Source organism: Raphanus sativus, chromosome 3, assembly GCF_000801105.2.
Source record: "Raphanus sativus cultivar WK10039 chromosome 3, ASM80110v3, whole genome shotgun sequence".
NCBI classification, from domain to species: Eukaryota; Viridiplantae; Streptophyta; class Magnoliopsida; order Brassicales; family Brassicaceae; genus Raphanus; species Raphanus sativus.
In genome coordinates this window covers 13,231,894-13,249,021 of record NC_079513.1, presented here as the reverse complement: position 1 = coordinate 13,249,021, position 17,128 = coordinate 13,231,894, and the positions used below count along the sequence as shown (strand labels likewise).

The window sequence follows — 17,128 nt, the reverse complement described above, 5'->3', positions numbered from 1 at the left end:
GGTAGGAATACACTAGTGCTACAGTGTATTTTTAAATTCGTTAAGATTTTTATACGGACTTTCCCGATCTCAAATTGTGTTAGTGCAATCTAGATGTTGTTGAATCATAGACTGGAAATCAATTTGAGATACTGTGTAGCCATAGATTAGAGCTTAACATGAATGGTTACATACAAATCAGGTTTCAGACATGTTAACATGAATGTTTACATACAAATCAGGTTTCACACATCAAATTTAACATTTGCCTAATACAATTTTAGTTGGTTCAGCTGTTTCCTTGGTGAAGTGAAACTAATACACATGTATATATAGAATTTATACACAAACATGTTAAATATGGATCTATACTATCTTGATAGGAAAAACGTTTACAATATACTAAAGAACACTAAACCAGGTGAAATGAGAAGGTGAATCTAACGTAACCTCCCTAGAAAAATAAAAGATAACACACCTTGCTCCAGACTACGATGTTTTTGATATATCATCAGAAAAATTATTTACACATCAAAAGAAAACAAGCAAATCAATCAAATAAACACACACACACTTCTATTAAATCCTAGACAAAGATCAACCACTACTGCTAAAACCACCACCTTTCATCATCTGAAGAAACTCTTTGTAATTAACTCTTCCATCACCATCAGAGTCCACTTGCATAATCATCTTCTTGCAGCCTTCTAGGGTTTTACCTTGTTTGAGTCCCAAGGAAGCCAAAACAGATTTCAACTCCTCCACAGTGATAAACCCATCTCCGTCCTGGTCAAACACGTTAAACGCTTCCTTCATGTCCTCTTCTTCGGTTTCTCCATCGTTGTGATGCTCATCAACAATGGATCTGTACAGAGACTCGAACTCGTCTATGTCAACGCATCCATCGTGGTTCTTATCGATGTTGTGGATCATTTGAGTGAGATCTTTGTCTGGTATGTAGATTCCTAGATTCTCTAGTGAGTTGTTGAGCTCTTGTTTAGTGATACGACCGTCTCCGTTCTTGTCGAACGTCTGGAAAACCCGTTTTAGCTCGGACGGGTCTATCTTTCTTGTTGATGCGGAGGACGGTGACGGTGACGGAGAGGGTAACATGGACGCTGACGGTGGTGAGTTCTTGTGGAGTGTTTTGTCGAACCAAGAGAGAGGGAAGAGAGTTCGCAGTTTCTTTGGTAATAAAGAGAGAAGAAAAGAGTTTAATAGACTGTAGAGAAGGAATATTCTCACCATAACTTTAGAACCAAACTCTTCTTTTCTCCATGATCTGATGAAAACAGATCTGAGAAACAAAGAGCTTTGGAGGTAGAGAAAGAAACTTGGAAACTGTTGTTTTATAGAGGAGGGAGAGAGTGTGTGTTCCATAAATTATGATTAAATGATTATATATTTCAGACAATTAAATATATACGCGTAGGAATTTTTTTTCTTATATATGACGGTTGAAGCTATTTTTAACCAACATAAACATTACCCTTTAGCTTTTAACTTTCTTTTTGGTAAAGCGAAGTAGGACGATTTGTGAATCAAACAACGCGACTGATAGATAGATTAGTCTAAACATGACTTCTCAAACATATTTAGAAAAATTGTTTGAAACGTTAAAGACTTGTACTGTCTAATTCAATTCAAACTTTTGCCACCCCGTTCAATCTAAGGTTACATGTATATATACATACCATTATACACCAAAATCATATCTAAATAACATTTTACAATACTTTGAGCATTACTATTACTTTGAACAGCTATAACGTTATTGCAAAAAAAAAAATACATATGCATATATAATATATAAATACATATATATACACATATATGTATATTAAGAACTTCAATTGGTAGAACTCTCCATTGAAGGTACTCTAAAATCGCTATTTACAGAATATTTTAGTGTATCAACTAGACTTAGTATCAATCGTTATAAACGAATGTTATTACTCTTTTATGAAAAACATATTGATCTAGTAAAATAATGAGGTTACCCATTCTTTAAATATTATTTTTCTGTATCATTTTAATTGGTTAAAGATTTCAATTTTGTTTCAAAATAAGTGATTTTCATTTTTAGACAAAAATTAATGTCAATTAAATTTTTTAACTAGTTACAATATAGTGTATCTTTTATATCATTCTTTTATTGGTTAAACTAGTTTTATTTAATGCTATTTTTATATAACCAAGATAAATTACATAAAATTTTGCATTTTTTATTTTTGTGATAAAACCTTAAAATCCAATTAAAATGATACGGAGAGAGGTGTAAATAAGTAAAGAGGTTGCATAAAACGCGTGAGGAAGGTAGGGTGTGTAGTTAAACACATATACCCATCGCTTTTCATAAATTAAGAAGGAAGTAATGTCAAAAACGCGTTGTTATAATTGTTGATGTTTGGTTTCTGTCCCCATTTGTTTGGTTATTCTAACTTATTTTATGTAGCAAAATGTGCCGGTCTTCATTGTATCGTAGTCTTTACATCATCCTTTTTATCTTACTAAGTAAAAGACCAGACTTGGAGACAACAATAAAATACTAACAAGACGATTCTTTTATTTGTTTAAATTATCTTTATGATTCTCTCATATTATGTAAATTATCAAAACAAACCAAGGTTTTAGTCGCTACATCACTTGATTTTGTTTCTCTCACTTACATCAAGAACTAACCCAAAAATTTTAGTCATAGACTCATAGTAATACAATTACAGTCTAGTATAAGAAATGTGAAAAGACTAACAGGAAATTTTGTTTTGGTCATCGATACTATATTGGATACGTTCACATACATAAAGGTTTAATTTTACCACTGGAAACAAAAAAAAAATCAGAATATACTAAGATAATAAAAAAAAGAAATATATATATATATACATACATAGGACTGGAGTGGTCTGCTGCAGTTTATAACGGCTGCAAACCAGCTGCAAATGCATAAATTTCTCAACAAGGTATGTGTTTCAGCTGGCAATACACAGCATATGGAAGGAAAGGAATGGAAGGCCACATGGCGAAGTACTAGAGAGCTCTTCAACTACTGTCAATATGTTAGACACTAGACAGGGTGGTGCAAAACATAATTTCTTCGATCTGACTGAGGGAGAATAGGAAATATGATGGGTGTTTCCAAGTGTTGTTAGAAACAAGATGAGTATCATAAGGCTATGTTTCTGAAAAAGTTGTAAAAACAGTATTTTCTTTTTGAATCAGTTTAACATTCTTTCAAAAAGAAATATCTATATATATATATAGATAACTTTAATGTTAAACACAGACTATCTTGGTGTCTTGTACCATATCCATATTACTGGATCTAATTTAAGAATATTTCATATTGTTGAGCCAGACATTTCTCTGGGACCATCAAAACAAGTGTGTTTGGGAACTTTTAACGGGTCTCGGAATCAAAAGAAGACACTGGGGACCAAAAAACGCGCCAAGAATGACGTCAGTTCGTTAATGATCGTTGGATCTCCTCAATCTGTAGAAAATGTCGTCATTCATTGGTTGAGCACCTTCCACGTGGCCCCACTTGCTCAACTACCGATTATTAGTGTTTTAGTCATTGAAAGTATTAATTTATTAGTTGTATTGCCCGCACATGCTGGCGTAATCATATTATGAATACTTATTATCACATCTATCTATATTATTAAAATTGAAGTACCTTTTGGTACTGTTTAGAAACATATATAGCAGCTCACATCAAAATTATTTAGAAACATGGACAGTAGTATTTTAGTACTTTTTTTTATCTACATATTTAGCCATTACAATAAATTAAATAATTTATTTTGATTTTTTTTCTAACTACAGATTCTACCACTGCATTTAAAATCAATTTTAATTAATTAATTAAAATTCCAAATTTTATTTAACCAATTCAATATTCATATATTTACCATTATTAATATTGTACGGATATTAACTAAATGGCATGTATTAATGGGAGATAACTTTTTCATGGGATTAATTAAATCGCAAAATATAAAATATATATACATGAATTTTTTTATAAAACCAGCGATTTATGAGTTTACATTGAACACAAATTAAATCAAATATCCACACGGGTTGCAGGTCAAATCTAGTGCTTTATTAATTCAAATACCATCATGAATTTTATAACTGAAAATTATCATATAATATTTTAGATAACAACACAATATGTGGTTTTATTTTCAAAAGTTAAAACATACATCAAGTTTCTGTTAATATGTAGCTATAGTCAAATCTATCATCACCAATATATGTAAAAAATATCATTTGATGTCTAATAAATTCATTATATAAGTAACATGTGGATATTAATTTGTGTAGGCAATTTTGCCGTGCACGCGGACATAAAAATTTATAGTTAATTATAATACATGTATTACTAATTAAAAGATTACAATGATAAAATTTTATTATGTTTTCATTTTAACATATTTACGTATTATATAAATTTTTGTGTGCACTATATTCATTATACTTAAATAAATCTTAAAAATCACTTAATGTCCTCTTTTCAATTATATAAAATTAAGTATTGACTTGATTAATATTCAATTATGTTTTTTCTGTTTTTATTTAAAGATTTTTTTCAGATAACAACACAATATATTTTATTGAATTATCTTTTTATTTTAAAATATATTTTAGATTTTAGATAATTATTATCATTATTAAAAGACTACAATTATAATTTTTTATTATATTTTCATTTGAACATATTTACGTATTATAAATTTTTTGTGTGCACTATATATTATATATAAATAAATCTTAAAATCACTTAATGTCTTCTTTTCAATTATATAAAATTAAGAATTGACTTGATTAATATTCATTATATATTTTCTGTTTTAATTTAAAGATTTTTTTCAGATAACAACACAATATACTAAAAATTATCTTTTTATTTTAAAATATAGTTTTAGATTTTAGATAATTATTATCATTATTAATGTTAATTTATTATATAATAAAAATAAAATTTGTATTTATTTTGTGGTTAATTTATATAATATAGTCATTAAAGATATAAATGATATTAACCACATTAACCTTTTTATTTTAAAATATATTTTGAGATTTTGGATAATTTTTATCATTATTAATTTTCATCAATCATCTTATCAGAAATTAAAATTCGTTTTTATTTTTTTGTTAATATATATATTTTATTCATTAAGAGTAATATCGATATTAACCGCTCTAACTTTTAACGTGAGAGCTCCGTTGCGAAAAATCACTTCGCAAATAATAATATAGATCTATAGGATCTAAATAACATTTTAGTAAAAAAAGAGCTACTAGAATTCGCATAAAGATCCACGCTTGAAGATACTCTTTGTGCCATACTGCAGATCTCTTGTGAGTATTTTCTCCATTAATTCGCATAATTCCGTCTTCTCTGGGAATCGAAACCCAAACTTTCTGGTGTAGAAACATTAATAAACCCTTAATCAAACATTGGACCAAGGAGGCTTCCACGCATCTCCAAACTGTTATACACGGTTTTACTTTTTAGCTTATACCATATTAAATTAATTCATACTCGCTCAAAAAGAAACAGTTACATTAGTGACAAATTGGAGAGAATATAGAATTGCGAAGAAGTATAACCGACTTTCATCCAAAATAAGTTACAATATGGTTAGCTTATATAGTGAATGATAAACCTAATTTCCTAATCTAATATGAAATAATATATTAACAAAAATTAATTTCATATTATCCTTAATCTTTCCAGATTAGTTTTGATCTTCATGTTTCCATAATCTTAATATGGTCGATCTTCTCGATTTTTTAATACCCTTATGCAAGCTCATATGTGATAACATGTGTGAGATTAGATAGAATCCTCAAAATATCAGCAATATACCCTTCTGTGAGGTAATGGAATCGACGTTTATACTCGATCATAGTCAAATCGGCTGCAACACCCAGTCGTTGGGTCATCGATGTTTATACTCGATAGTAGGGTTCTTGAAATAATGGAAATAAAACTCGTGACTGCGAGGTCCATGAATAACTCGAAATTGCGAAATCAAAAGAAAATCAACTCACGAAAGTGAGAAGTCAAATCACAAAGTTTAGTTTTCGTGAATGAAAACATAAACTTGTCGAAATAAAAAGAAACTTTAGCTTTCGTATATGAAATAGCAAAGTTTCATAATAACAATCGCGGCTTGTTGTCTTGAATGAAAAACAAGGCAGCCATAATAAAAGAAAAACACAACTTAATGAAGCATGTGTAAGGTATTGGACCCAACTTGGATTGTATTGAATAAATCATAAGTGGGTTTCTTTGACCAAAAATTGATTATGCTTCTCCTTGCCGAGAAGAAGGTAAGCAACATCAGAGTTGACATGAATTGATGCACAAATGTTAACAATAAGATCGAAAGGCGATCATGATAGCTTTGACGGTGTCGCCATAAACGGTAAATGAAGAAAACAATGACGGAACGAAGCAGCTGAGGCGAGTGATGGTTGAAGCCATCGATGGAGGCTGGAGCTTAAAGTACCTTGGCTCAAAAACAAAGAAGATGAAATCGTATGACTTTTGAGACTTGTTCTGTTTTATGTTTCTTTTTTGAATTAGGAAGAAAAATAAATTCTGATCCACATATTTGGATTTTGGCTCTGATACCATGATTGATTGATGAAAATTAGAATTGAGAAGAAGTATAATTGATTCACATCCAAAATAAGTTACAACATGATTAGCTTATATAGTGAAAGATAATCATAAAACCTAAACTTTTTAATCTAATATAGATTAATATCTAAACTATTAAAATTGAAGTACATTTTGTACTTAATCCAGACTTTTCCACAATAATTACCAACCAATGCCACTGACATTTTTATCATTTAACACATTTATTACATAACCAGCCTAATTCGATTGATATATCCAAAATAATTCTTGAAATCTCTCTAACCATAAATAATTCTTGGTTTAATGCATCACTGCCGCTGTATATTCCAATTTCTCCCTAATGTGATAGAACAATCCTCATTTAATGTCAAATCGTGTGCATAATATTATTATCAATGTTGAAAAATATTAAATCATCACTATCAAGAAATTTTTTTCATGTAATATACTAAATCCAAACCAAACCATAGAATATGTGTTTAAATATAGTAAATCTAATTATGAAACTGTATCCAGTTTTCTGATATTAATAGCATATACATTTTTCAGAGTCTAAACTTTTATATATTTCATGTCTCAACATTCGTTTTTGAGAATATTAATATGTGTTCTATTAATATATGTCAAAGCAAATGAAACTGGATCCCATCCATTGGTTTGTATATACTGTTCGATTTTGTATACACACAAACTAAGTTAACTCCACAAAATATACCTTAAATTATTCACATTCTATATCTGAGCCTGATTTTTAGCTAATCACCGTATCCAAAACGATATAAATCTTTAGAATACAATGAATATTCTTAAATGACCAACTAGGAGTCTAGGATATTCGTTTCCTATATACAATGAAAAATATATCAAATCTTTTGAATGAATTCAATTTCCTTGAAAAAAACATTGGGTGTGGTTTTTTTGGTTGTATTTCTGTACTTTAGTTTTATTTATTTTTAAATTACTAAATTTTATCAATCGTATTGTACCTTTATTTTTAAAAGTTAAAACCTACAACAACTTTATTATTAATTTTTACCAATCATGATTTATCTTTACTTTTAAAGCTATAGCGAAAAAAACTAAATCATTTTTTTTCTTATGTATTTTAGACAAAACTCTACATCTTTGTTTTATAGGTTGTAGAAACTATAAAACAAAAAATATATGTAATATAAAATAAATTAGATAATTATAGTAAAAACATCTGTAAATATTTTTACAGTCACAGCCAAACCAATCATCACCCTTATTTGACATACCGATTTATTTGGAACTAAATCGACTTATTCGACATAGGTTTAACAGAATAAACAATGTCCAATTAATCATGCTATGAACAATTAATTAAGTAAAAAGAATAATTAATTAAGTATGTTTAAAACAGAAGGTAAAGACTATATTACTCTATTCAAATCATAGACTATATGTAGGGATAAGAGTTCGGGTTCGATTCTGATTATTCAGATATTGATATTTAGACGAAAGATTAAAACCCTATTTGGATATTTACAAAATTTAGTTCAGACTCGGTTTGGATCATTATAGGTTCAGTTTGAATACGGATTTAAATTATATAAAAATATTAAAAATTCAAATATGCCATATATATTCTATTAAATTAGGAACATAACATATTGATATAAATTCAGTCTGATTATAAAAGCGAACAAACCGATAAGACCGGAAGGTATATGTTTTCCTAAAAATATACCATAAGTATTCTATTAAATCAGGAACATGACATATTGATATAAGTCATATTGATATAAGTCCAGTGTCTTATGGGGGTGTATTCAACTAAGAGTTCAAAGTGATTTGTATTAAAATTACAAATCCACTGTTATTCAAACGTGGATTTAAAAAAACACTTTAAAATCCAGTGTTATTGAACTTGACATTTTATAAAACACTCTGAAATCCACTGTTATTGAACAAAACTTAAGTTAGAGATTTTAGAGTGCTTTAAATGTTTCTAGAGTGTTTGAGGTGATTTCTTTAGTTATAAAAATAAAAATACAAATCCCACTGTTTTAGATGAGATTTCAAAGTGTTTTAACAAAAATCACACCAAATCCTCTAATTCTCCTACAATCATCTAAAAACTCATTAAAAATCAAATCACTTCAAATTTCAGATTCAATACATCCCCTTAATATATTCTATTAATTCTCCTGTATGACCAGTTGATATGAAGTTATGTCCAATTTAAAAAAAAAAATAAGGAAGCAATGTCTAACAGTATCTTTATATATAAAGAACTGTTTTCATCCCTCCCGTGATGTCCACATCAGCATCCACCTAAGAAATTAGAGATCTCACAGGCTGCCACGCGTCCAGTTACTTAGAACGCAGCGTTTCATTTAAACATTTCGTCTGTGGGCTTCTCTGTGTGTTGTGCTATGGGCCCGGTCACAAAGTCAGTTCATGACATCTCGCCATGTGTCCCATGATGATGAAACTCATCGTTTCATCCCTTTTGCTCATCTCCAGATCGAAAAAAATTGAAACGTCGTGAAGATAGACTGAAACGAATCGTCGTCTTCAACGCCTTCATTAACCATTGATTTACACTTTTCACACGATCTATTATTGATTGCATACTTCCATCATCAGAATCTTCGACTATAAAAAGGTAAGTCTTATTCTGTGAATTTCATCAGATCTATCCTCTCCATCATAAACTTTCTAAAAATCCCAGGAATTAAAACTCATAATTATTAAACTTTTTTCAAAAGCTTTTGTTTGTCCGAGAAGATTTCGATTTTGATTTTGTTTACATTTGTTTAGGTATTGATCATCACACTTTTTCAATATATTTCGTTTACGGGAGATGATTTGATTTCTAATTTGATTGTTGATTTTGTTTTAATCTGTTCATCTATTGATTATCAAGATTATTATTCAGAGCTTTTGTTTGTGAGAGATGATAGTGGGAGACTGGGAATGGATTTTTTTTTTATTAGATTCAGGTAAGGTAAACCTCTGTTATAAATTATTTGTCGTGTTTTCATATCTAGAGCACTAAAAGACATTAGAATAATTGTGTTAGGTACTTCACCCTCCTATAATCCTCGATGGCAGACTCAGAATAATCTTGAGAGCAAGTATTCATGGTTCGGTGATAACTACCGCTCCGTCGATGAGGTTTGAATCACAAAACTTATTTTGTCTTGGTTTGTGTGAGTTTATGGCTATTGGTGTTTTGTTTGATTTTCTTCCTCTTGACAGGTTGCTTCTGCTCTTTCACATGCTGGTTTGGAGTTCATCGAGTGGGCTGAAAGTAACAGTGTTCGTTTTCTGGGGATATTCTACGGGTTGCAGCTGGTTGTGCAGAAGCTCGGGGGTGTTGTGGTGGAAGGGGAGCGTAAGGAGTATGGGAAGATGTAGATTGAGGTGAAGGGTGATGAGAGTGAGATTTTTAGGGAGGGGAGGGTTGGTGAGCAGCAGGTTGTTTGGATGAGTCATGGGGATGAGGCTGTTGAGCTTCCTAATGGGTTTGAGGTTGTGGCGAGGAGTTCTCAGGGAGATGTTTCTGCTTTGGAGAACAGGGAGAGGAGGATTTATGGTTTGCAGTATCATCCTGAGGTATAAGATTCTTTGTTCATGATGAAAGTTTGAATCTTTAGATGCTCTATGTTAAATGAACCTCATGAGACTTGGGAAGTAATTGAAAAAGTCTTACATTGCTTAGAGTCTGGATAATGAAATGGCTCTTATTTGATTTTTTAGCGGATGTTAAAAGTTTGCATCTTTCACGTTTTAGTTGTTATTCATATCTTAAGCATCTCAAGAGACTTTTGTTGATGATTTGGTACTTCTTTTGATTGACAGGTTGCTTCTGCTCTTTCAATTTCAGTGATACACTCTGTAATAGGTTTGAAGAAGTTCTCATGTGTTAAAAGAGATATTGCGGGTTGACTGAGAATAAGATATTGTTTTCTGTTGTCTGTGTTCTTTCCCTTTCTCTACTTTACATGATTTTTGGCTGGTTTTGTAATAGATCCGACAAAAAGGGCATGACGTTTGTGGAAGAAAAGTTGAGGCCAGTACCATGTTATTGTTCATGCTTCACTTCATATTTTTATAGGCCATACTCTGCACTTTTTTCAATAAGTTGGGAATAAAGTGTATAAGTGTCTCCTTTAAAGATCGCTGATGTTAAAGAAAGGAGAAATATCAATGACAATGTCAGTTTAAAAAAGAAGATCAATGACAATGTAAAGCCAAAGCTAAAAAAAGATAGTGTTTAACAGTGTGCACATATACTTTGGTTTGAAGGAATTAACGGATATCCATTCAGTAATATTACACACAACAACAAACTGAAACTGTAATCAACTGTCAACAAATAAAAAGACTTCATCTAAACCATGTGTTCACCAAGGTTGAGACCTCCTAAGAAAAGTATTGAACGTTTATATGCTTTATAAATTAATCTTTGACCTTTTATTAATTAATAGTTTTTGAAGTTTAACAAAAAAAAAAATAAAAAGGAAAATAAAAATCAAGGATGCTATATCGAATTAGAAATTATTTAAATTTTTAATTCATGATATTAATACAAGATTTTTAAATGTTTTTATTGGAAACTAAAAATATGTAAGAAAATATTAGGTAAGAAAATATACAAATTTTATTTTTAATACAATGTAATAACCCGACTGGTCTTTTAAAAAGATAGTTATTGTAAAACAAAATAATGTTTAATAATAATAATTAGATAAATTGTGCATATCTATTGACAACATTTTGATTATCTTTTTACATTGAGGTTTAATCCATAATTATATTTAACTATTTTTAGGTTGTAATATAATGTTTTCTGTTTATAGTTAAACAAATAATATAGTAAATGGTAATATTTTCTAAAGAAGTTTTATTTTATTTAATTCTTACAACATTTTTAAAAGTTGCTTTATTTAATTTCTTGTGATTTTTTTGAATAAGAAATCATTTAGTTTTACTTAAAACAATGAATAATTATATTATCTTAACGTATTATAATTGTAATAAAAAATAAAATAGTAGAAAGAAAAAATATTATAAACATTACCGAACATTTAGACAAAGTAATAAACAACAACGTGTACTCCTAAGTTTCAGAACTCATCAATAATGAAAGTACCAATATGCATATCATTCTTTAGAATAATTTATCGTTATGATAAAAAAATTCAGTAATCTATATTATTTATCAGTAAAAAACAAATACCAAATGCAAATACAACCATATATTAAAAAACCAAAACCAGTAAAACAATAACAATGAACTTACTCGGATAATTATTTTTCAATAATCTAACATAAACACTAACGCCAAACAGTTTAGCAATTACTCCCAGCGTAGACCGGTGGAATATGGAGCACTTATGGATTATCAAAACTAAATAAACTCAGTAGGTGCCTTAGAAGAATTAAACAAACACTTGAAGATATGAACAGTATATATAATTTGTGACGCAACCAGGAAAATGTAACAATCAGTATGATATATTACGATTGTCTGCACCATAAATTATCAAACACCAAAAAAAAAATCTAAATCCCCCCGCATCCATGATGCTCAAATTATGATAACACAATATACATCAGAAAATAGGGCTGATGTAGCATTCATCGAAACCAATCTACAAAAAACGTCAAACCAACTCAATTCCAAACTGCTTCAAATTCGTATTGAGTTGTGTCAATACAAAACATGAAAAATCTATAAAGAACAGATAAACCAATCATTCAGAGCCCAAAACAAAATAAACAACAAGTTATTCCCCAATTATGATTTAATTTTCTTTTTAAGAAAAATAATTAACCGAACACTCAAATAGAACTACCATGACTCCATAAGTAAACTAAATAATTCAACCGGCATATAATCCCTCTCCAATCAAAACATTGACCTCAACCATACATAAAAACATATATCATTTTCATACATACCACTTTGACTTACCATCTTAAAACACAAACAACAAGATCAAATAACAATTATACAAACCAAAATAACAAAAAAAAAATCAAATCCCGCCCGTAGAACGGACCGACCCTAGTATTAGATAAATATTAACTTCCTATTCTCTTTGATCTTTCCAGATTAGTCTTGGTCTTCATGTTTCCATCATCTTGATATGGTCGATCTTCTCAATCTTTGAATAATTAGAGTAAGTAAACAATAAGTACTTATTAATTAGTTATTGGCCTATTACACATTAGGGTTGCACGACAATTCACATTCCGGAAGAGCAAAAGCATATCCATTAAGCCTGAGACTTCTTGGATTGGATCCGAGATTTGCTTCGGATCCGTTTGGAAAATAGGACATCCGGAGCACCCGGATTCGGATAATAAAATAAAGGATCCGTCAAAACCGAATCCGGATCCAGATATCTTAATTTTTAAGTCCAGATATCTAGATCCGTATTTTAAAATATATTAATTTTTTAATAATTATATTTGATATATTAACATTTATTCTTTAAATTAGTTATACAATATTGTATTTTAACTTTATTAATATTATACTCATATTTTTATTTATAAATCTTGTATAATTAATTATTTTATGTATTAGTTTAGAATTTTAAATTTTTAAAAATATATTTTTTATTTTTTTATTTTTTTTTTTACTATTTTTACGAATCTGGATTTAGATCTAGATATCCGTGGATAATATGATATTTAGACGGATATTCGGATTTCAGATATTTGGAAGCTCTGAATCCAGATCCGGACACTAAATCTACAGATCTAGATATTCCAAATTTCTCGGATATCCGGATCCGTCCCAACCCTAATTGACACACTCTTATTGTTAGTTGGTTTTAGGGGTGTCAAAATGAGTTATACCTCATGAGCTATCTCAGCTCAGTTTAATTTTTCATGTGTATGATCACTATATTTTAGGTTTATTTAATAAATGAGCTTATTGATCGAGCTTAAATTAGATCACGAGTTATATTAACGATCTTTAATGAACATGAGCTGGTTCATGAGCTTGTTCATTTTTATACTTACAATTATATATATATATATATATATATATATATATATATATATATATGATAACTTCTATTTTTCTTATGTAAGAAATTGATAATTTCTATATTTATCGTATTTATCTTCTAAAACTAAAATGTCAAACCAATTCCTTAAAAAATAATTTCTATATTAATCATATTTATCTTCTTGAAATTAAAAAGGATATCGAAGATAAAGATTATCACGAAGAATAGGGATTTAGATCACTGGTTTGCTTTAATTTAGTTTATTTTAGGTGTTATATTTTTTTTTCATGTGTTGGTTTTTATTTAGTATTTAATATTTATGTTTTGGATTTTTAATATTTAAATTTTGAATAATATTATAAAAGTTATTTATTATGAAAGATCCGAGCTCATTGTGAACTGAGCTGAGTTGAGTTAAGCGAGCTACCTCATTTTGAGATTCCTAGTTGGCTTCACCCCACTGATTTACCATAACTTTGTTCTAGTTGTGTTTTTATTTTCTTTATATTTTTGAAATTAATTTACATTTGATATTACTAACATCTTGATATAAAACTACTTTCACGTAAAACATTTTTAAGAAATTACAAAAAAACAGAAGAAGATAAAATGCTTCAGGCTCTACAGTCATGTTATCCACACATATAATGGTTTTGATTTTCTGGTTAGTTACAGTTAACTGATTTCGACAAAGAAAGTACTCTTTCTGAAATTCATCCAAAAAAAAGAAATTACTCTTTCTGTATCAACTACGGCTGGCCCGCCCTACGGGCGGAATGATAATTTGAAATAATTTAAATAGTTAGAATAAATATTTTTAATTTTTGTTTAATATTTTTTTAAAAATGTTATATTAATATAACTTCTTTTGTTATTAAATAAATTATGATTACTTTCTTTGATTTTATGGATAAAAATGACAAAGACATTTTTGTAATCAATTAAATTTATTCGTATATATATATATATATTTATTTATTTATAATACTTTACTTTTATTAATAAAATCAAGAGTTGACATAATCTTCTTGTTGAAGATTTGTTATACTCGGTGGAATGAAATTAATGTTTGGAATGTCAGGCTTTGCAGATATAAGTTGAACCAATTGTCGACCGGCCTAACATATGGTCAATTAGATACGCCCTGATTGTAATTGTTTAGTTTGAGTGATTGTTATCATCAGTGGCGGATCTAGGAATCCATTTAATAGGGGTCAAAAAAGTATTAGGTGTCATCAATGGGTTTTGAACTGTGATTTGGGGGTGTCAAGAGAAGGACTTTTCCATCAGAACTACAGATTTTTCAATGTTTTTGGGAACATTTTATTATTTATTGGAATTTAAGGGGTGTCATGTGACCCTCCATTGCATAAAGTAGATCCGCCTCTGGTTATCATATCAGCTATCATGATCAGATCGTAAATGTATGAATAGTATAGGTATCTCCAGAACACTGTAAAGAGGAGAGTGCGATATGTTTGATCTATTACTCAAACACGTATTCGTATAGTATTATTCATTTGTTTAAAAGTAGACATTTTTCAAGATGAATTTAAGTGCAGCGTATAGAAAATGAACCTTGGATTAAATGACACGAAAAAAACAGACATATTATTTGTTCGCATATACGTATATTATTATGTCATTCTATAGTTAACCATTTTCATTAACTTAGACAGATTGTTTGTTCACATATATGCGTATGTTATTATGTCATTCTATAGGTGACCATCTTTCATTAAAGTTTAAGAACATTAATTTACTTGAACTTGTAGTTCAAATTTATAAGTCTATTAGAAAGTATATATTTGTTTTAAACATATAAGTACAATTTAATTTATTAATTAAATTATTTTAAGTAAAATCATGGCGAATTTGCTGGTTTTGTAATAAAAAATACTAATGATCTTTTGTAATCATTTAATATAATCATATTAAATGATAATATTTCATATTCATTTCAAACCAAACTATCTATGTTGGAAAATAAAAATTTTACATTATTTATATAAATTATTAAAATGATGTGATATACGTTTTTTACATAAATTATCAACTATATTATTTACTATAAGTTTTGTTAAACAAATTATAGTAAAAATGCTATTTGAATTTAGTATATATGACTGATTATTATATTTTTGACTATTAGCTTTATTAGTACCAAAATTATTTTAAAAAAAAATTCTTATTATGAAATTACTTTGATTTTTTTCATTTAAACGGTTATAACTGATGTGTATTGAAAATGTCACTGATCATCAAAATGTTTGTGAACTTTTAATTAATTAATTATTTATGGTGCTTTACTTGATTATGTGGTCTAGTGAAAAGAAAGAAAACTCAATATACAATAAACGCAAAGACATGAAAAGAGAAAACAAAGAATCAGATGTATCTACTCTATTAAAATAGAGTCCTACTATATATATCTACTGTTGGAAGTTGTTTTTAATTTTTGAACCCTTACTAGAGAGTTACACGTAATATTACGCTGCTTAGTGAACTAACCAATATTATATTTGAATCATACCACTATCGTGTAATAAAACCAAACCAATGTTATGACTGTCAATTAAATTAACACTGGACCGGTTATCTATTTTTCCTAATAATCAGTGATCAGGTAAGATCTAAATTGTTCGGAAATCTTGAAAATCAACAGCTTCCAACTACATATATCGCTTCCACTATATACTATAAAAGAACCTCTACATATATCGCTTCCACTATATACTATAAAAGAACCTGAGAAAACAAATTATAAAAAAACTTAGGCATATGAAACACTAGCTATACTGCTCATTATATCTAATCTATTAGTTTAGATTTAGAGTTATATTTTAATCTATTCATAAAAAAATTATTTAAATTTGGACTTATACAGTTTTCATTAATAATATATTGGATATTAAATATATGAATCTGAAAATTCGGTTGCACTAATTCATACATGACCAATATTTTTACCAAATGACATTTAGTTTCAAAATACCAAATTTTATATCTCTAAATACGAAATACACAATACAATATAATATACCTGAATTCAATTCACTATATCTCTTTACATTTCCCACTATCTACGTTAGACTATTCAATTTTATTATCAAGATTTTAATGTATGTGATGGTAATTAATAACCGTTTCTATAAAGAATTGGTTTAACCAGCGTTTTGAAAACTAGATAGGATATTGATTTGATATTGTAGCTAGGTCAATGTTTGATATTAAAACAATAAGAACTTTTTGTCGAAACCTTTTTAAATTTTGCAAATTTTTTATTTCTTAACTCAAATTTTAAAATACCTATTTTTAATATTAAATAGGATCATCGGTTTTAAGAAATTTGACCGTTTTTAATTGGATTTGCAGGTTTAACTCAAATCTGGTTTTTATACAATACAAAACTGGTTAGAAGAATGAATCACCGTTCGACTGGCCGGTCCAGTCCAGTTTTTAAAATACGGTATATTGTAATGAA

At 28.8% G+C, this 17,128-nt stretch overlaps 1 protein-coding gene across 1 annotated transcript; it reads right to left on the bottom strand.

Moving 5' to 3' along the window:
* Positions 1 to 331: 331 nt before the first annotated feature.
* LOC108844201 (calmodulin-like protein 5) lies at positions 332 to 1,362 on the bottom strand. Its single transcript, XM_018617423.2, has one exon. The coding sequence runs from the start codon at positions 1,357 to 1,359 to the stop codon at positions 577 to 579; it is 783 nt and encodes a 260-aa protein (XP_018472925.2). The 5' UTR covers positions 1,360 to 1,362; the 3' UTR covers positions 332 to 576.
* Positions 1,363 to 17,128: the final 15,766 nt, after the last annotated feature.

Excerpts from the sequence above, each read along its gene's own strand:
- LOC108844201 (XM_018617423.2), bottom strand. The coding sequence starts at position 1,359 with ATGGAACACACACTCTCTCCCTCCTCTATAAAACAACAGTTTCCAAGT.